Genomic DNA, 22,912 nt, shown 5'->3' with positions numbered 1-22,912 from the left:
ACTTCTTCCATTACTACTTTCAGGCCCTTTCTTTTATTATTATACTTCCTTTTCAGCGCCCTGTACTTTTGTTCGCTTTTAAGCTCCCCATTCTCTTTTCGGTCTAAGACAGAGATTTCCTTCGAGAGCATGGCTAACCCTTCCTGGATTCTTCTTTTCCACCATGGATCTTTTCTTTTGCCACTCCCATTATGTTTCTTTTTGTTGACATCAACACCCCCGTTTTCTGCTACAACAATACTTGCTGCTTTGATCAAATTATTTGTTTCTGTGATGTTGTTTGTTTTGATCTATTTCAGAATTTCATTGACATTTTTCATTTCTTGGTTCAATTTCCATCGATCAACCTTTTTAAAGTTGCAAATAATGTCGCTATCGTTCCCCTGTAGTCATACCTTTACTCTGTCGTAGATTGCCTTTTGTTTATTTGTCATGTCACCATTTGTTTTATTGTCTTCTTTTAGATCATCTATATGTCTCTCATCAAGTAAACTATCACTGCTCCTTTCCTGTGCTATGGGAAAGTAAGAAAATTAGTAAGCAGTGGTTGCAGCAACAGCAACAGTAGCAGGGGTGGAGTAGTGGTGAGGGTGGTAGCTGGGCCTAAGATTCCTGTGCTATTCTAATAGTAGTAGATGTAGTATTATTGTAGTATTAATAGAATTTAGTATCAACAGCTGCAGCATATTATTTTTATTTTTATTTTTTTCATTATCACCATCACCACCACTACCATTGTAGTTGGGCATCAGATTGGTGAATAGATCATATTCTACAGGTATATAAATAGATTCGGCAGATGATGGAGAGGTCAGCCATAGAGACAAAAGGATCATCGCACCCCTTAAGTTCAGCAGATGTCAAATGTGTTTACTACTACCAGTGGCCGTTGACAGCGCTGCTTTGAAAAGAAGCAATTCCACCTGTTCTAGTCCATCGTCCTTTTGTTTTGGTATGGTTTCGTTTTTACGCTCATTGGCATGTGTTGATGTTTCTTTCGTATTCATAATTTTTATTGATGTGTATGCGAGAGACCGAGAAGAGACAGCAATGTGCATATATATGTGGAGGTGCAATGGCCCAGTAGTCATAGGATCGCGGTTTCGATTCTCAGACCGGGCGTTGTGAGTGTTTATTGAGCAAAAACACCTAAAGCTCTACGAGGCTCCGGCAGGGGATGGTGGCAAACCCGGTTGTACTCTTTCACCACAACTTTCTCTCACTCTTACTTCCTGTTTCTGTTGTGCCTGTAATTCAAAGGTTCAGCCTTGTCACACTGTGTCACGCTGAATATCCCCGAGAACTACGTTAAGGGTACACGTGTGTGTGGAGTGCTCAGCCACTTGCACGTTAATTTCACGAGCAGGCTGTTCCGTTGATCGGATCAACTGGAACCCTCGACGTCGTAAGCCAACAACACACCCCCCCACACACACACATATATATATATAAAATCGAGAATGTATGTCTGTGTGTCTGTGTGTATGTGTGTCTGTGTGTATGTGTATCTGTGTGAATCCCTAAACCTCCAGAACTACACAACCAATTTCATTCAAATTTTACACATGCCTTACTTAGGGTCCCGGTTGTGTTTTAGTCAAAAAAAATTTGAACTTCTTGCATACTTCCAGCCCACAGCAACATCATATCTCCTCCACTATTTAAGTATTACGTGTCAAAAGTTAAACAAAAACACTCATGTCATTCGAACTGAAATCTCAAAAACATTGTTATTAAATTTATACATTTCTAATCAATTTGGAGATATTTGCTATCGAGTTGCAGATTTTTAACAATGCATTTGGTGATTATTTGCTTTATTTCTCGGGCAAAATTTACAACTTAGAATAAAAGAATAAAATTATTACTTCATTCAAAAATTGATGATCTTTGTCTTTAGTGATGACTTGAAATGGTAAATATTTTTTCTAACTGTATTTGCCTGAAAAAACATACTTTTCTTTATATTAAGCAATTCATTATAATTACTTTTACGATGTGCCTGAATAAAAACCATCGTTATAGATCAGCATTTCTCAACCTTTTTCGCGATTTGGCTTCCCTTGGACATTGAAAAAATTTATTTCGGTTCCCCTGTGTTGATGAACAGTTTAATCCAGCTTCCCATGTATCTGAGATAGATCGGCCAGCCCATGACAAATCTGACAAAAGGGGAGACCTGCAGAACTACCAGTTCACGAACTGCATCTGAAAATTGGCGCGCCAATCATGCTACTAAGGAATTTAGATGCTCCAATAATGTGCAATGGTACGCGGATGATTATCAAAAAATTGTGCTCCCGAGTTCTGTAAGCAACAATCTTGAATGAACCGGCCGCTGGCTAAGACATACTTATAACTCCCATGTCTCTTACCCACTCCGGTATGACCTACAAGTTTAAACAGATGCAATTTCCCATCAAACTCTGCTTTCCCATGACAGTCAACAAGATGCAGGGACAATCAGTGCAAGCGGTTGGTTTAAATGTGACAGAGCAAGTATTCTCACACGCACAACTGTACGTTGGCTGTCCCCATGGTCTTTCTATTTGTGCACCCGAGGGAAGGACGAAGAATGTTGTCTACCAAGAGGCACTCCAATGATAACAACGGCAACTTCAACTGTTCCAATTTCAACTCCGCAATTTTTTCATTTTTCCTGCCAGCCCACGTAAGTCCAGTCTTGTTTTGCTCTCCTTACTAACTCACCATGACATTCTTTTTTTCTACCAAGATCCGTCGCCCAAACACCACTTCGTATCCACTTCTTCCTCTTTTTTTTTATATCTTCGTTTCTCTCTTCACGTCGTTCTCTGACCGGGTGAAACCGGGCTTAGCTGCTAGTATATATATATATATATATATATATATATATATATATATATATATATATATAAATTCAGAAGAGTGGTACAACAACGCACCGATATTCACTGGAAAATAGCGTGTGTGCAACAAACATGAAAAATTTGTCTTACCTGTAGAAAGAACATTCGAAAATGGACAACCCAGATTGAGGATAATGCAGGACCGGTTTCAGACTCTTCAAATACGTTTTACAACGTAAATCTGATCAGTCTTCGAATATCGGTGTGTTGTTGTACCACTCTTCTGAATTTATATATATATATATACCTTTATAGGGCTATGTTTTGCTGGAATTAATACATTTGTATTGAAATATTTTTCATTGATAACTTCTTCACTGTTCTCAGTTCTGTTAACGGCTGGGCGTTCGGGCGAGTATACTTGGCATTGATGTGGCAACATTTGAAATATTGTCTAGGTAAATGCAGCTGATGAAGACTGATCAGATTTACGTTGTGAAGCGTATTTGAAGAGTCTGAAACCGGTCCTGCATTATCCTCAATCTAGGTTGTCCATTTTCGAATGTTCTTTCTACAGGTAAGACAAATTTTTCATGTTTGTTGCACACACGCATTTTTGCCAGTATATACACAGTGAAGCTATACAATAGCGTCGTATTTATATCGATCGCTATTTTCCAGTGAATATCGGTGCGTTGTTGTACCACTCTTCTGAATTTATATATATATATATATATATATATATATATATATATATATATACCCTTATAGGGCTATGTTTTGCTGGAATTAATACATTTATATTGAAATATTTTTCATATCTATCTATATATATATATATATATATATATATATATATATATATCTGTAAAAATATGTGACATTTTCTTATATATTTTTTATATTTTCTATATTTTTTACATAATTATAGAGTTAATGTTTTGTATTTTTCTCACATATTTTTTTCCTGTTTTCTCCTCTCCACCCTGCTTTTTTTCTGTGCGTCTATAGACACGTACATGGAACCTTATTTGCGCGCTTGTGAATGTGTGCATGTGTGTGGGTATGTGCATATATAGATGTATGTGCGTGCATGTGAAAATATGCGCATATAAGACGCGTTTTAACCTTATAGCTTTCTCGCATTTTCTTCTGTATTTTGCATTAGCCCTCTAATTTTTTTGCGTGTGTGTGTATGGGTGTGAGGTTATTGAGTGCGTGTGTGTAGGGGTGTGTATGCGGGTATACTCGTGAATGTGGGTATATATTTGTATATGTACATATATGTATAGTTTTTGACGAGTATATGGGTGAGCATGTGTGTATTTCAAGCGAGGGTGGTTTAGTATATACATTTACGAATTGGTACGCTTACGCTAACACTATAGGCTTTTTTACACACTTACTTTTACCCCTCCCCTTACTTAGGGGTCTATAGCTCTTTTGTCTTAATAACGATCAACCAAACAGTAATTTCCCTTTGTTTAACGGTCATTTTTCACAGTTGTAGTGTGTGATGCGAGGGTATTGGTGTGGTGTGATGTGAGGGTGTTGGGAGGTGGGGAAGGCATGGGTGGAGTGTGGGTTAGGCTGAGCGTGGGGTAGAGGTAGGGGTCTGTGGGTAGGGTGGGGTATGTGGGTAGGGGGTGGGTGGTGGGTGTAAGGAATTGGATGGGGTGGAGTGGGAAGGTAGAGTAGGAGTGTGGTGGGATGAGCTTATGAGGGGGTGTTGACGATGAAGGGGGAAGGGGAAGGTGGATGTAAGAGAGGGGGAAGATGGGTATGGGAGGGGAGAGAAAGAGTGGAAGAGAGGAGAGAGGGTGGGTATAAGAGAGGGAAGGTGGATTGAGAGAGGGGGAAGGTGGGTATGGGGGGAGAAAGAGAGGAAGAGAAAGAGAGTGAGAGAGAAGAGAGTGAGAGAGAGGGAAGAGGGGTATGGGGGGAGAAAGAGAGGAAGAGAAAGAGAGTGAGAGAGAGGGAAAGAGAGAAGAGAGTGAGAGAGTAAGGGTGAGAGAGTAAGAGAGTAAGAGTGTAGAGAGTAAGAGTGAGAGAGAGGGAAAGAGAGAAGAGAGTGAGAGAGTAAAGGTGAGAGAGTAAGAGAGTAAGAGTGAGAGAGGGGGGAGTACGAGAGAAGAGAGTGAGAGAGAGTAAGAGAGAGGAGAGTAAGAGAGAGGAGAGTAAGAGAGAGGAGAGAAAGAGTAGGGGTGAAGAGAAGTGGGAGTGAAGAGAAGTAGGAAGAGAAGTTGGAGTGAAGAGAAGTAGGAGTGAAGAGAAGTAGGAGTGAAGAGAAGTAGGAAGAGAAGTGGGAAGAGAAGTAGGAGTGAAGAGAGGTGAAGAGACGTACAAAGAAGTAGGAGTCGGAGCAGGAGGGGAGGTGGGGGAGTGGGAGAGATGGGTGGTAGGAGGGAGGGTGGGGGAGAGAGACAGGAGGAGGGGTTAGATGAAGAGGGGAGGGGAGTTGAGCCCATGTGACGCAAAGGAGCGGAGAGAGAAGATTAATCCCTGTTCACGGCGCAAACGGGATTCCGGATGGCCCCTGTGCATGGACAATCCAAACACAGACAGGTGTTGCTGCAAGGAGTGGCTGGCAGAACGGAAGTGGCGTGACACCGGGGTGTCATTGCCAACGTTGATGTCTCGGAGGTGTATAGAGAATGGTAGAGAGAGCAGGAGAGGCAATAGATGATGTTGGTAGAAGTGCAGGTGAAGGAGTCGGTGATGTGATAGGGTCGGTGATGGGTGCTGGTGAGGAGGGTGGTGTTGGAGAGGTAAGGGCAAGTGCGGCAGCGTGGGCGGGAGCAGGGGAACGAGCCAGGTTGGGAGGTTGGGTTGGGGAAGAAGCTGTGGACCAAGAGGTCCCGTAGGTTGTGGGCTCGTTTGAAGGAGGGGAGGGGTCGATTAGGGAAGATGTGGGAGGTGGAGGGGTCGGACTGGAGGCGCCGAAAAGCTCGGAGAATGGAGCGTTGGAGGGGTAGGGTGGTGGGATGGTAGGTGAGGGGGAAAGGGAGGCGGGAAACGGCAGGGCGGGTTCGGGGGGAGAGAGCAGATGCACGGTCCACAGAACGTGCTCTGGCAAGGGCGGTGTGGATGGTGGTGGGTGGATATCCACGCAGGCTAAAGTGGTGAGCCATGAGTTGAGACTGAGTCTCAAAGTCATGGTTGTCGCTACAAAGTCTGCGTAGACGGAGGAATTGGGAATAGGGGATGGAAAGTTTTGTGTGTCTAGGGTGGGAGGAGGAGAAGTTGAGATAGGAGTGTGAGTCTGTGTGTTTGTAGTGGATGGAGGTGCTAAGGTCGGAGTGGAGGATGCTGACCGAAATGTCGAGAAAGGGGACAGAGGTGTCAGAGACAGTACAGGAGAAGTGGAGGGCAGGATGGAAAGACTGAACGAAAGAGAGGAACGAGTCAAGATGTTCGCGGGAGAGTGAGGTGGCACCGATACAGTCGTCGATATACCGACCGTATAGTTCGGGAGTAGGACCAGTGAAACTGGAGAATATTTGGGCCTCAACATAACCAACGAAGAGGCTCGCGTAGTTGGGGCCCATTCTCGTCCCCATGGTCACTCCCGAGAGCTGCTGGTAGATATCTCCCGCGAACGAGAAGCAGTTGAGAGATAGGACAAGTTCGGCCAGACGAATGAGTGTGGAGGTGTCGGGTTGTGGGTTGGGGCGTTGGTCTAGAAAAAACTTCCGGGCACGCAGCCCCTCGTCGTGGGGGATATATATATATATATATATATATATATAGAGAGAGAGAGAGAGAGAGAGAGACAGAGAGACAGAGAGACAGATAGGGAGAAAGAGGGAGAGAGAGGTCTTGTATGAATATTATGAATATGAATGTATATGTAATTAAAATATTAAATCCAAAATTTTACTCACAACTTTGCAGCTTTCGCATAGGAATATTGCAATCAACGTGTTTACATTTTCACGCACGTGTTATTGTGGTGGCGTATCTGAGGGAAGTCATTTTTTAAAATTATATATATATATATATATATATATATCCTGAGATGAGGCAAAATCAAATGTATGGACGGGCTAACGATACCGTCGGGGGAGGTTATGAAGCAGATAGAAGAGACAAGCTATAAGTACTTGGGGATTTGGGAAATGGATAAATTGATGGAGAAAGAAATCACAGAAAAATTTAAGGTGAAGTACTTGCGCAGACTGAGACTGATTCTTAAGTCGATATTAAATGGATGGAATAAGATTGAAGCTATCAACATCTGGGCAGTTTCACTCCTTAGATATGGAGCAGGGGTAATACATGGACAGTAGACGAACTAAACAGCTTAGACAGAAAGACAAGGAAGTTTCTGACTAGATATGGGTCACTCCACCTTAAAAGTGACACAGACAGACTATATGTACGAAGAAAAAGATGGGGAAGAGGACTTATTGGATGCGAACACAGCATTAGAGCAGAAGAAAACAAAATAGCATGGCATGTAAAAAATACCACATAACCGCTATTATTAGAAGTAAGAATGTCAGGTTTGTGTAGAATGAAAATTTGCAAAGATAACGCACTATACAAGAAATTGAAAACGAATGAAACTGAAAATAGGTGGGTAAAGAAAAGAATGCAAGGTCAATTTCATAGAGATGTTGAAGATAAGACTGACAGAGAAAAAAGATGGCTGTGGATGACTAAAAGTGATTTAAAACCGGAAACGGAGGCTTTAATCTGTGCTGCCCACGAGCAAGCACTAAGAGCAAACTACATATAATACAGAATAGACAACACATCAGAAAGTGATAAGTGCAGAATCTGTGGACAAAACGGTGAAACCGTATGGCATATTACCAGCCAATGTACGCCACTAGCCCAGAAGGAATATAAGAGACGCCACAATAATATAGTCAGGCTTGTCCATAGGACACTTTGCAACAAGTATGGACTTGACAGAGCAAAACATTCGTACGGTCACAAGCCTGAAGGTATCATCGAAAATAAAAATGCAAAGATCCTATGGGATTTTATGATTCAGTGCGAGCATGAGATAGAGAATAGGAAGCCAGACAGTGTTAATTGAGAAAAAAACAAACTATGCTGGATCATAGATATAGCATGCCCAACTGACAACAAGGTATGTGATAAGGAAGAAAGAAAACTCGTGATTTATGACAGGTTAGCTTGAGAAGTTAAGCAGTTGTGGTCGATGAAAAAGCTATTAGCAATACCAATAATTGTCGGAGCCCTGGGAACAGAGAGCAAAACTCTCTAGAAGTATGTAGAACAAATAGGGGCTGCAGAAAACAGCACTGCTTGGAACCGCTCGAATACTCCGGAAGGTGCTCGGAAAAAGAGGTGTTACCTTAATTCACTGGTAGTGAACAGCTGACTCCGTAGTACATCTCCAGCGTTAGAAGCTGTGCAAAGGCAATGATAATAATAATAATAATCGAAAGAGCATAATAGTCGGAGAAATGTAACATTTTGTGGAACTTTCCTATTCAAACGGACAAAAAGTTAGAAAATAATAGACCGGACATAACAATTTTTGATAAGGAAAAGCGAAGTTGCTTACTAATCGACCCATCATACCCGTTTGATTCCAGAATCTTTGCTCATTTTCCAGATGAACAGCAAGCTGGGCAACGGCAGGATACCTTTTGTGTATTGGAAAACAAAAATACGTCAAAACGCTTCATTGCTGCTTATGTACCGTGCAGCCTGCTTTTGCGTTACTTCATCGTGTTGGTTGATGCCTTGGAGGCCAAACATGGCGGCATCAGACCCTTTATTAACGTATTTGCAGACATATTTGATTGACTTGATGGAATTGCAAGATCCAACGTTGATATGCACTTTAAACGTCTTTGAAAGAAGTGGACAGTAAGGTATTGTCAACTTAGAATTTCCCTATGGTTAAGGTTAAGCCTCTGTCGCATGGCTTCCTACGCGTATACTGTGGGTACCCGTCTTGAGCAGTTTGAGTCTGGGACACAAATTTTGGGGATAATTCTTAGAACATACACCATTTATCAAGCAATCTTTCCTTGTGTAGGAAGGCCCACAAGGGCCATGGACCATATTAGACTTCACTATGCTATGGAGCTCACTATCAACGTCCGGATCAGGTATTTCAGCGGAAATTAGCCTAACTATGTCATTTGCATTTATTTTATTGACTTAACCACAGAAGTGTATGTACGTGAGGCACTAAACAGTGAACATGAAGCTTTTAACATGGCCAAATATTTGGCCATTGGTGAATTTAAGTAGTTTAAGTCTAAAAAATCTCGCAATGACATCAGGCCTATCATGGGCTTGTTGACCGGGCAAAGAACTCACTTGTATTTCATTTCACCTAGCATTACAAGTGAAGGTAATGAAAAGGTCGGGCCCACCGTAGTACCGAACGTAAATCATGGCGGCTTGTGTACGTTCGTGCATATATCGAGGACTACCAGTAAAGGAAGACGGTAGTATGCATAATTGGCCTATCCTTCCAGGAGCAACATCGTTATTGATTCTATCTCTGAGATGGATGTACTTTTCAGCCCGTAGCTTAGCCTGATTGAACCGTATGTATTGTAAGCGCTGAGACTCAATTTTAACAGCATTGTCTACGGCATGTTGTTGAAAAAGGTCGCGAGAAAGGTGTAGGTGATTCAAACTGCTGTCTCTAACCATGTACCGATAAGTATAGTAAGCCATACACGTAACTAATTTACTGCCAACAGAACCTGCCTCTGATAGGCTTTGTTGGGGAATGTTTAAGTGAAAACTGTCGTCTCCATGAGTATGAAATAGGGGATACTGAAGTGCGTCGTAGGACCTATGGGTTTCGCAAATTCGTTGGAGCGCATCGTCTTGGCGGTGCAAGACTATGTCCCTATCTTGGTGTTGTTCACCTCGAATAAGCACCGCAACCTCATTACATGAGTGCTCGTTATAGCGAGGAGCGTGTTGCCTAGAAAGCCTCTGGTCCGCATTGATAACTAACGTGAACTCTGGAGAGTCAGCTATTTCTAAGTCATACTTAAAACTGCGAACATAGCTGTTTATTTCGTGAATCAACTCATGGAGCTGACGTATTAATGCTAGGTTGGTACTAGGTAAGGACTGCCGTCTGGCAGCCTGGTCTGCGTAGTCGCCAACGAAGTAAAGTTGTAGAAACTGAGGCGAGGCAATATCGATTGGCTGAAGAGAACCAAGCCTATGATATATTTGCCCCTGAACTTTAAAGGATAGCAGGAATTGTCCTTCTTTAATGATGTTAACCCCGATCAAAGTCATGTGGAAGGCGCAGTTGTAGGCGCGAACGCGCTTATGAAATTCGGTAGACAAAGGCGAAGCCCCAGTTAAAAGGTCAGTCAAAAGACCGGGAGGATCTTCTAATGGAGATATTTTAATCTTACCATTTGAGCAGTACATGCCTGGGGTTTCCCCGGGCCACTTTTTGGCCAGAAAAAAATCGCAGATCCTACTCATTGTGCCAATTGTAATGTCCGATCTGCTACTGTAATCGCAACTGGGATCGCAAGTGAAAGTTTTTAATGACCAAAACTTATTTGAGGGCAGTTGAAGTCCTAGCCTGTCAGCTGCTCTATGAAGGTTACAGGTGAGCATACTTTGGCGTTGATCTTCATTTTGTGAGAAGCGTGAACTTGCCGTCGAAACAGCGTCGCGCATGCGGCGGGCAGTCCGCTGTTCTTCATTCTCCGAAAAGCAGAGTTGCGCAGGCGACTAACAGTACGCTGTTCCTCGTTCTGCGATGAGCGTGAACGGGCCGTTAAAGTAGCGTTGCGTAGGCGACGAACAGTACGCTGCTCGGCATACTGCAATGAGCGTGAACGGGTGACAACCGCAGTATCCAACAGTCGACGGTTCGAATGTTGCTCTTCACTTTGTGTTGATCGCAAATATGCTGTCGTTGCAGCGATCCGCGTACGGCGGGAGGAACGCTGCCCTTGCGTTTCAGAAGCTCGGGCTGATCCCTTACGCTTAGCTTGGGAAATCGCTCAACCAATGGTTGACCTTCTTCGACCAGGCATAATCTAGAAACTTGTTTAATTTCGTAAAAAAGCAGTTGATGGGAGCAAAGCGAAGATTTACAATAAAAAAAATAATAAATAAAATAAAAAAATAAAAAAACAGTCAACACTGAGCAGCTAAAGGTAACGTATAGGGATTATGGATGGAGGATTAAAGCAAAGTAGACGTGCAAAAGTAAGGACACCTATATGGCAAGAGGGCGTAATAGTTGTAGTAACTGGCGAAAAACCAAGCTAAAGGGGAAGCTCTAAGCAGGATGTCGGTGCGGAGATTTTTGATAAATTTTATAGGTAGCACAGAGTAACTTAAGGAGACACTAAGGATATATGGAGGACAGGGGTAGCAATAACGAAAAGCAACACAAACGAAAACAAACAGCAAGTGGTAATAAGTAGTACAACGTCACTAAGGCTAAGAGAAACGGGGTAACAATAATGATAAGCAAAAATTCAACAGTAGAATAATCTGTGTACAAAAAGCAAACTGAAACGTAGGACAGGGAGTACTGAGGTAGAACGCAGCACAGAGGTCTGAAGCGTAAATGAAGCGTTCGTATAAAAACGTTGAAGTAATGGGGCCGTGAGTCAAAGGAGCACATGCTATTGGCTAAATTCCAACCAATAGGAGGAGCAAAACTGTTCAAGTGAAGGTGAAACAGGTGAATCATGCGGTGGGGGGAGGTTGTAGGTAATTGTGGGAACATTTGGTGAGAAGTGTTGTAATCTGTGATAATCACTGACAGGGAGTACGCTCTGGTGTAAAATGGCACCTAAGACGTAACCGCCGACTGTAACAATTTCTTTGGGGGTGTCGATTGTAAAGTGTAGGAAGGAGAAATTATGTGATTTGTAAAAATCACTGATAAGGAGCATGCTTCGGTGTCACCTGACGCTAGGGTAAAATTAATGGGAGAGGAGCCCCGAGTCTACTGCAGCAAGTATTGTGAATCGGGTGGAGGTGGCGGTGTGGTTCGCACAATGTCACCAATGCAGCGCGGTGCTAACTGATGGGTTGAAGAATAAGGAGTGTCAAAACTGTAGTGCGTTGAAAGCCTTCCCGAAGACTTGATTAATGCAAATTTGAAATTGTTGAAAGAAAATTCTTAGGGCATTCCACTAGAGGGTGGTATGGTGGGTCTTAAATTGTGTGATTGCTAATGTTGCCTTTTGACAAGATCAGTGAACGTATCCGACCGTCTTCAAGGCAAGCATACTTGATTGTTGCAGAAGCAACTGCGGTTGTTTTTTTGTTTTTTTTCGTAAACAGCATATTATGGCGAACCAACATGGGCAACGCCGGGTGCACTTACTAGGGATTGAGCTGAATCAACTCTCTTTTTTTTGTGTAGATCCGATCATATGTAAATGGAAAAATCAATTATATCTTTATATTGATAGTCTACAGCTAAAAAGTCGTGGTGGTAGAGAGAGTCACAGTTACTCCCGCCGTTTACCGGCGCTTTGCTACTCGTTCGAGTTTTTCAGAACTTCAGAAGGTACGTTCAGCCGGATCAAAATAAACTTTTGATATTTTTGTGTAAAGATCACTTGCAAAAGGAAAGTTAATCAATAAAAGCCACAACTATCCGGTATTGCATCAATTCTGGAGAAATTCGCTAAAAAGTACCATTTTCCTCTCTAAAAAACAAACATTGGGCTATGCGCACGACGTTTTTTTTTTATCGTTGAACAAAATGAAAGGTGGTTTTGTAATCACCAGACAAAAGTTCATCTTTTGCAATGACAGCATGTTTAATTTCAAAAAATCATAACTATTAGTTACTCCCGCTGTTTACTCACAAGGTGGTGGAAATTTTTACCATCAGTAACATTCGCCTACACACCCTCAAGCACCTACATGCACACCTTCATACACACACGCACATACCCAAACTTGAACTGAGAGCTATGGTTACTCCCGCCGAAATATGGTTCCCCACTCCGTTTACCCGCAAGAGGGTGTAATTGCTGCCCATTTCTAACATCCGCTTACACACCCACCTACATACCCCCAAACATACCCACGCATATGCAAACATAAGATGAGAGTCATAGTTACTCCCGCCGTTTACCCGCGCTGGACTGTGGTTCCTCCTGCCGTTTACCCGCGCCGAACTATGGTTCCTCACTCCGTTTACCCGCAAGAGGGTGTAATTTTTTCCCATTAGTAACATCCGCTCACATACCCGCAAACACACATACGCATATGCAAACTTGAGATGGGAGTCATAGTTACTGCCGCCATTCACCCGCGCCCAAATATTATTCCTCTTTATACTTAAAACCTTCCCAGATACATAAGCAATGTGCGTGTGAAGTTTAAGAAAAATCGGTTGAGCAAACTTATGGATACGTGTCCTCAGATAGGAATATATCCGGCAAGGTATTTGGCAAGCTCAATAAATATAAGAAATTGATATATAAAAGATATGGCATCTTTAAGCGAAAACCGTCCCTGTAAGTGTCCTTATGTAATTTGAAAGGGATGTCAGAAACATCTAGATCATCACAGGAGACCCATCTTACGCAGAGATCCAAAAGTTTTTGTTGACGAGTATCGCCCACATGGGGTACTTAGAAAAACCCTATCAACTTGTTTTGTATTATACTGTTCATGTATTGTTAGTTGCATATGAAATAAAATTCAATTCAATTTAACGTTTAATTATCAATTCAATCATCATTTTTTAATATTTTTCATCATCTTTTATACATTGCTAAATATAAATTTTGTGTTTTTATATGAATGTATTTTTATACTGTCCTCCCAGTTTCTCTCCCTAAGCCTTCAATTACATCCAAACATCACTTAATTGCCACTTATCCTTGGTCGCAGATTAAAATAATAATAATAATAATAATAATAATAATAATAATAATAATAATAATAATAATAACAACAACCACAGCAGTAGTAGCAGCAGTGGCAGTACTAGTAGTAGTAGTAGTAGTAGTAGTAGTAGTAGTAGTAGTAGTAGTAGTAGTAGTAGTAGTAACGAGGAGGCGGAGGAGGAGAATAAATGTAAACTAAAGCCTGATTTAAACATGTTCAGAAATCCCCTAACATAAACATTTCTGTTAATTCATTTGCTTTATTCTACAGAGAACCTATTTTTCACTCTTGTTTGGTGATTCATTTCCTGAAGAAAATGTGGGTAAGTAGATACATTTTGAACTTTAATCCTCTATCATTTCTATTTCAATTATACTCTGAATTCATACTCGTATATATACATATATATATATATATATATATATATATATATAGTTGACTAAAACTTGAGTAAAAAATTGTAGTTTACCAGAGCAAAGAGTAACAAAGCTGTACAGAGAATACCCATTTGACTTTTTTCTGCACATTATAAGGTTCTCATCGGTAGTCATATATAACACTGTTTCACCCTCCTTTAGAGTCGTCAGTACGGCATAGCTAAATTCAATATTTTACGAAGTTAGGTATTTTCTTTTCGAAAGAATATCTATCTATCTATCTACACATGCACGCACTCACATACACATGTATACACACATACGCACACATACACACACTCACACACGCACACACACACACACACACACACACACACACATATGTATATATATATATATATATATATATATATATATATACATCCATATATACATGCATGCATGCATACATACATATATACATACATACATACATACATACACATATACATACGCATAAAATCCGTTTGGAGAATTGTCAAAGAAAAAAATCAATAGAAAATGAAAAGCTGTCTTCGACTTCTATCCGAAACGGTTTTTCAACCCTATATTTTATGTTATTGTTTATAACATGCTTATTTTTCGAGATCGAATTCCAAGAAAGAATTTCACATTCTCTCGAAACTATAACTTTTTCTAACGACAATATGCGTGTGTGTGTGAAGGTATGACTATGTATAATATATATATGCTTATATATGTGTAACTGCATATGAGTGTGGAGAGAGAGAGAGAGAGAGAGAGAGAGAGAGAGAGAGAGAGAGAGAGAGAGAGAGAGATAGAGAGAGAGAGAAAGAAAGAGAGTAGATATAGCTTCTACACAACTGTTCTTTTTCTGACAAAAGTCAAGAATGAAACATTTATTTCCACTGTTTAATGCTCAGTATGTTTTCACTCTAGACAGAATTAAACTATTGCAACTGCTCTCTGCCGGCCATCACCTTTACAAATGTCCTTGTTCTATTTTTGAGAGAGAAAAACAAAACTAAAGAAAAGCTTAAAACAAAATAGCGAAGAAAGGAGTCTAAAGAAAGTATTGAATAAACAAATTGGATTATAGGGTTAAGTTTAGGGTTGGCTGGGGTAGAGGTGGTCAGAGCATCTCTTAAAATCAGTGTGGTTTTGATTTGGGGGGAAGGAGGTGGGGAAAGCTTTCTGTTTTCGCCACTGACAGAATTTCGTCTGTTGAAGTTAGAATAGAGAGGATATAGAGAAAACATGGATTTGGCGTTGTTTAATTAAAAAAAAAAAAAACATAGAGAGAGGCGAGGAAGAGAAGAAAGAGACAGACAGAGAGTGAATGACAAAGAGAAGATATCTTTTTAGAGTGTAACTTTACATTCATTTCCTTCCTTCTTTCTCTTTCTTTCTCTCATCTCTTTATATCTCTCACTTATTTCTCGCTCACTTACGTATGTATGTATGTATGTATGTATGTATGTATGTACATACGTATGTGTGTACGTATGTGTGTACGTATGTATTTTACTCCCTCATTCTTTTTTCTTTTTTATTGTTTTTAAAAATTATTTTAACCTCCCCACCCATCTTTCTTCCCTTTATTTTATTAAGTTTATGTTTTTTACCTCTTTGTAACATTTCTAAGAAAAATCAGAAAACAGTAAGCCTTCCTAAATCCTGCTATTGATAATGATTCTATAGTGACGACACTTGTTCACATCTCTGCCAAATCAGTGTCTGGGAAGAGAAGAAGGTATGGAAGTGAAGAGAGATAGGTAGAAGTATAAAACAAACACGCAACATTAAAATAATGATAATAATAATAATAATAATAATAATAATAATAATAATAATAATAATATTAAATGGAATTCGATTTCTCAGTGTGTTGAAGGTGTGGCAGGAATAAGGAGAGATTTTATATAAATGACAGATTTGTTGTTAAGTCTTCAACAAATACGGATTCGAAAAATGTAAAACGTATTCAGTAAACTTCCAGTTAGAGCAAAGGGTTCTGGTGTGGGAGAGTACAGGGTAGCAGTGAGAGAGGTGTTGCTTGGTGGGATTGGATGACATATATTGATGGTAGTATTGACCCCGACCGAACAACAGTACAAAACTGAGAGGTGTTGGGACAGATGAGATACAATAATATTTCAATGAGATAAGATACAATAATGTTTCAAAAAACGTCTGGTCTGAAACTAAAAGTATTTTCATTCTGTTTTCTACGGAAAATGAAGGGATCCCCACGGAACTCCAGCCTAACTTCCAATAACCTACAATCGCAATCTTATATGGAAACCGTTTTGAGTCCCTTTCCACCGCCGGTGTCTTTTATCTGTAAATTATGAACACCACAATAACACATATTCTGTTTTCCTTAAAATATAGGAAATCTTTTCCTGAACCTAATATTTGCTATAGAAATTTGGAGTTAAAGTTATTGTTAAATTAGGACAACAATGCGATTTTAATTCCAAACAGACGCTATTTCTTTTCATTTGCACTGTCAATATTCTTAGCAGTAGAATGAAGATCACAATGTCCGATACCACACATGTCTCTTTGTTCATTGATGAGTTCAAACAGCTTGATTATCATGAGGAGTGAAATCTTTAACGTTTTGGACTCTTGCTCTTTGTCGAAGACAGATAAAAAGAGATTGAAATCGATGCGACAACAAAAATATTGAAATCGATGCACCCAACAAAAATATTTTTCCCTATCTCACGTTATTCAACTTAATGCCTCTGGCAGTTTCCTCAGCTGCCAGATATTACTCTTTTAGGATTTGTGCTAAATGATAATAATAATAATAATAATAATAATAATAATAATAATAATAATAATAATAATAATAAAAGAGCTGGAAATAGAGGTAACTCGAATGTGAAGTCTAAAAGCAGAAACAAAGATCTGGAAATAGAAGAAAATTCGAATGAGGAGTCTAAAAACAGAAACAATTCCTATCACAATAGGAACTTTAGGCATGATAAAAAATATTCTGACAAATACATAACTAAAACACCAGGACTAACAAGTATAAATAACATACAGAAAATAGCATTACTAGGCACCGCACACATCCTGCGTAAATCACTTTCAATACAGTGATAATAAGAGCATCACAACAAACCACAGCACATATCCAAGGTACACAGAGCTGCGCTCGGTAGTGCAGTGAAAGCACATGATAAAAATAAGACTACTGAATAACAATAATAATAATAATAATAATAATAATAATAATAAGAAGAAGAAGAAGAAGAAGAAGAAGAAGAAGAAGAAGAAGAAGAAGAAGAGGAGGAGGAGGAGGAGAAGAAGAAGAAGAAGAAGAAGAAGAAGAAGAAGAAGAAGAGGAGGAGGAGAAGAAGATGAAGAAGAGGAGGAGGAGGAGGAGGAGAAGAAGAAGAAGAAGAAGAAGAAGAAGAAGAAGAAGAATATGCCCTGATGCAGTACCAGTCAGTGGCTCTCATCGCTTCTAATCTTAAATGATGGGATGGGTTAGAAAATTCTAATCTTAAATGATGGGATGGGTTAGAAAATTCTAATCTTAAATGATGGGATGGGTTAGAAAATTCTAACTGGGTCCACCTGCAAAGTCAATGACTGTTTATATTGATATGAGACCACCATGTCACGCACATATGGCTGTGATGCACGTGCTTAGTGTACCCTAATTAGACGGGTAATCATGATGGGTATAATGGGCTTCGTATATTTGTTCCTCAGTGTCACTTTGATAGCATGCACTGCTCTCTCACTCAATAATAATCCTTTCTACTGGAAGAACAAGGCCTCAAATTTAGGGGAAGGGATTAAGTCGATTACAGTGACCTCAGTGTTTCATTGGTACTTAATTTATCGACCCCGAAAGGAGGAAAGGCAAAGTTGACCTCGGTGGAATTTGAACTCAGAGCATAGCGATGGGCGCGATACCGCTAAGCATTACGTCCAGCGTGTTAATGATTCCTGCGCCTACTACTACTACTACTGCTGCTGCTGCTGCTGCTGCTGCTGCTGCTGATGATGATGATGATGATGATGATGATGATAATAATAATAATCATAATGTTGTTTTTATTGGCCACGTGGGCCTACATAGAACACGCAAATACAAAGGTACAAACGGAGGGGTTTACCGTGTAAACATATAAAACAATAACAAAAATGAATAATGAAGTTAAACATTTACAATTTCCCAATAAGTGGCGGGTGTAACTTCCAAGGGAAAAGCGTGCAAACCCCACAGAAAATCACGATTTCCCTGACCACTTAGGCAAGTGCTTCCTCTCTCTTTTACTCCACTCAGAAGCACATGCTCAGAGCAGGCCCGTTCACACGAACCATGCTTGTCACTCTCGTCCACCTTTCGATAAATTTCTTAAAAGGGAGCACCTCCCTCTTCAGTCTGATCTGCATCTTCAAGTGGAATCTGGAAAAGTTGATCAGAGATTCGCCAGAGACGAAAATGCCCATCTTCAGCCCTTTCACTCTCGTCCACACAACCTCTTTCGCTATGGCCACCAGGCAAGTGAAAACTACCCGGCCTTCCCGACTAAAGAAAGCGGGAGGAACAATCTTAACAATAGACTCGGTGGCTAGCCGGATCCGTGCGATACGCGACAGCAAGTGCTCGACATAAACCCATACATCAGAAATTGTTGGACACTGGACGAGTGCGTGCAGAACGGTTTCATCACTTTGAACACATCTTGGGCTGCTCCGACTGACGGCACCCATGCCTGTGGAGTTTATCCCGAACCAGCAACGCTCCCCGGTAGCATTGCCAGCCCAGGGATTTCTGAAAGTTATCCTTAGGTCCGGCCCGAAAGTCTTCCGAAAAAGATTGGCTAGTTGGTCCTCATTGAAGCCCAGAGCTTCCCCAAGGACGTCGTCGCACCTATCCTCCACTAACCCCCTATAGAACGCCAAGGTAGAATTTCCCCCGACCGCATTGGCCAACACTCAAGGAGCCACTCAAGGTGCCACTCGCCCTCTCTCGGTCTCAGCTTGACCCAGGATTCTAGCTCCGTTAAGGAGACGAGTTGAGGAAAGCGCGTCGGATATACAGACCACAAATTCGTGGTATGTACGATCGATCTAGATAAGTTACATAGACAGGGACCCGGTTACTGGAAGCTAAACGCATCGTTCCCGGCACGCCAGGCTTACAGGGACTAACTTAGAGAGCTAGTTAAGAGATCAATGACGGGGGCAATAATTAATAATAGATGATGGCTCGCCTTGAAATGAGCAAAAAGAGCAGAGTCGATTAAGTTTAGCAAGTACGGAGCCTTAGAGAAAGATAAAGTAGAAAAGGAATTAGTTAGTAAATTAGAAGAAGCACAGAAGAAAGGGATCGCGACCGACGTGCAGGTGGCGAAAATGGCCCTAGACCATCATTTCAACGCAAAGCACAAAGGTTGTGTGGTCAGAGCTAAGGTGTTTTCGCTAAGACACGAGGAAATGGAAACCATTCGGTGGACCCGGGTGGCAGAGGCAAAACGTGGTCTTAAAACCACAATCCGGTCTTTGGCGGGTCGGGACAACCGCTAGCTACTCGATTCCAAGGAGATGTTCAAGGTTTTTCACCGGCATATTGCTCAACTGTTCATCTTTCTGAAGAAAAATTCTTTCGTATGTTTCTCGTGTTGCTACTGCAAACCTTGTACTCTTTGGTTTAAAACTTCCGTTTTTTTTCTTTTATTATTTTTTCGTCGGTCGCTACTGAACTGCTGCTGCCGCTGGTGATGGTGGCGGCGGAGGCGGTACCGTTTTCACAGTTTTTCTCTGTCTCTTCCTTCCCCTGCTGTGGTGGTGATGGTGGTCTAGGGAGCAAAGGAAAATCGTTTTTATATTGTCTGCTAGTATTGTTGTCGTTGTTGCGACCACCTTCTATGTTGTTTTTTTTGCGTAGACAGGGCAGCTTGACTGGCAGGCGCAGGAAGACACTGATTCACACCTGCGACCACCCTCTCTTGCTGGTTTGGCAAAGAAAGCTCCACTATACTTAATTTTATAGGAAATTTTTCGAAAAGAAATTTTTCTTTCCGAAAATTCACCTCTTAGGGCAGATAAAAATTGTTTTTGATTAGACCTCTCTGGTCTGCTCAAGAGCGGACACACAATGTACCAAAAAAAAAAAAAAAAAAGAATTAATAGAAAACAAACTCTAGCTACAAAATAAAGTCAAAAACTTACGAGACCGACGTAAATAAAGTCAAAAACTTACGAGACCTCCTTAAGCTCTAGAAAGGTAAAGACTCAGATCGTCTTTACCTTTCTAGAGCTTAAGGAGGTCGAAGCTTGATACAATTTGGAATCTCTTAGAAAAAACCACCACTAATGGACTGGCCAAATATCTTGAAACATCTAACAACTGGATACTGAAACTCGTTGAAAACCACGAGAGACATAAGAAGCTTCATTCTGTTATGAAGGAGAGCAAAAAAAATTGCTAGTGAGATCATGCATAAATTCCAGATTGAACAGCATGGTGGAAGTGCAGCTACTGTTGTTGCAAAGAAGGCAAAATCAATGGCAAAGCCAAAAGTGTTTGAACATTTAGCTAATAGGTGGGAACAAAAACTTCTGCATGGCAAATATATGGCCCGTAGCAAACAAGTTGATGTAGACCAGAAGCACACTTATCAGTGGCTACGGAGCTCAGAGCTAAATGCAGAGAGTAAGGGATTTATCTTAGCTGCTCAAGATCAGAGCTTATTGACCCGGAACTAGCAAGCCAATGTGATGAATAATGGAGTAGACCCAAATGTAAATGAACATTCTGATGTGTTTATTTTAATGGCCTACCAATGTGAGTTTCTTCGCTCTGGATGTCAGGAAGACACTTAGCAAGAAATGAAAACAAAATTGAAAGAAGATAAAAACAACAACAACAATAATAATAATGATAATAATAATGATGATAATGATAATAACCTGCGACAGAATAAAGGCAAGACTACAGGAGAACGATAGCGACATTATTTGCAACTTTAAAAAGGTTGATCGATGGAAATTGAATCAAGAAACGAAAAATGTCAATAAAATTCTGAAATACATCAGAACAAACAACATCACAGAAACAAATAATTTGATCAAGGCTACAAGTATTGTTGTAGCAGAAAACGTGGGTGTTGATGTCAAGAAAAAGAAACATAATGGGAGTGACAAAAGAAAAGATCTATGATGGAAAAGAAGAATCCAGGAAGGGTTAGCCATACTCTCGAAGGAAATCTCTGTCTTAGACCGAAAAGAGAAAGAGGAGCTTAAAAGCGAACAAAAGTACAGGGCGCTGAAAAGGAAGTATAATAATAAAAGAAAGGGCCTGAAAGTAGTAATGGAAGAATTGAAACAGCGCCTCGTTGCAAAGAAAGCAAAGATGGTAAGATGCAACCAAAGAATGAAGGGTTACCACCAGAATAGGTTATTCAGAGTAGATTAGAAGAGATTCTATAAAAAAAATAAATGGAGAGTGTACAGATGAAAAGTTGATACCAGATAACATTGAAAGTCAAAAGTTTTAGAGTGACATCTGGAGCAAAGACAAGGAGCACAAGAAGGATGCTGAATGGTTGCAAGAACTGAAACAAACAGTAGTTTGTCCAAAACAGGCAGAACTAGTCATTTCAGGTAGGGAAGTGAAGGAAATCAGCAAACAAATGAGCAACTGGAAGGCCCTGGGACCAGATGGAGTTCAAGGCTACTAAATCAAAAGATTTAGTGAATGTCATGCACGAATAGCTGCAGAACTCAACACCTTGTTAAATGCCGACTAAGTAACACTAGAGTGGTTGATATTGGGTTGGACAGCGCTGTGACTGAGAAACATAGAAAAAGGCAATACGGTAGACAATTACAGGCCGATATCCTGTTTGCCACTTATGTGGAAGTTATTGACTGGAAGACTCGCAGAGTCAATGTGCGAACGTCTGGGAAAAAATGGAGTCCTGCCACATGATCAGAGGGATTGTAAGCATAAGTGCATAGGTACCAAGGATCAACCCCTGATAGACAAAACTGTACTTAGAGACTGCAAGAGGAGGAAAAGTAACTTAGCCATGTCATGGATCGACTATCGTAAGGCGTACGATATGATCCCACATTCTTGACTTATGGAGTGTATGAACCTATTTGGTATTGCATTGAATGTTGAGCGATTGCTTGGAAAAAGTATGGCGAATTGGAGGACGAACCTGACAGCATACGGAAGAAGTTTGGGTCAGCAGAAATTAAGAGGGGTATCTTCCAAGGGGACTGCCTGTCCCCACTGATCTTTGTACAGTGCTTGATACCACTGACACTGATTCTGAGGAAAGCAAAAGCTGAGTATGCATTCAAAAGCCGCCAACAAAAAGTCAACCATTTGCTATTCATGGATGACTTCAAACTTTATGGTAAAGATGAAACCCAAGTCAGTTCCCTCGTTGATACGGTGAATACCTCCAGTGCTGATATCAGAATGGAGTTCGGACTGAGAAAGTGTGGTGTGTTAGTCTTGAAGAGAGGCAAAATCAAATGTATGGATGGGCTAACGATACCGTCGGGGGAGGTTATGAAGCAGATAGAAGAGACAGGCTATAAGTACTTGGGGATTTGGGAAATGGATAAATTGGAGAAAGAAATGGAATAAAAATAATAAGATGGCGTACTTTCGCAGACTGAGACTGATCCTTAAGTCGAAATTAAACGGACGGAATAAGATCGAAGCTATCAACGCCTGGACGGTTTCACTCCTTATATATGAAGCAGGGGTAATCCCATGGACAGTAGGCGAACTAAACTGCTTAGACAGAAAGACAAGGAAATTTTTGAATAGATATGGGTTACTCCACCCAAAAATTGCCACAG

At 40.7% G+C, this 22,912-nt stretch overlaps 1 protein-coding gene across 2 annotated transcripts in view; it reads left to right on the top strand.

The window, feature by feature from the left end:
- Positions 1–22,912, top strand: part of LOC106867428 (MAM and LDL-receptor class A domain-containing protein 1) — a 378,762-nt gene that overhangs the window by 59,669 nt on the left and 296,181 nt on the right. For both annotated transcript variants that reach the window (XM_089356706.1, XM_089356704.1), the window contains exon 3: positions 13,947–13,998. In XM_089356706.1, the coding sequence (XP_089212832.1) occupies positions 13,947–13,998 (52 nt within the window). The remainder of the gene's footprint in view (positions 1–13,946; positions 13,999–22,912) is intronic.

This window comes from Octopus bimaculoides, chromosome 8 (genome assembly GCF_046866305.1).
Source record: "Octopus bimaculoides isolate indiv1 chromosome 8, ASM4686630v1, whole genome shotgun sequence".
Lineage (NCBI taxonomy): Eukaryota > Metazoa > Mollusca > Cephalopoda > Octopoda > Octopodidae > Octopus > Octopus bimaculoides.
Note: the sequence above shows the minus strand (reverse complement) of the source record. Positions and strands in the feature narration are given on the sequence as shown.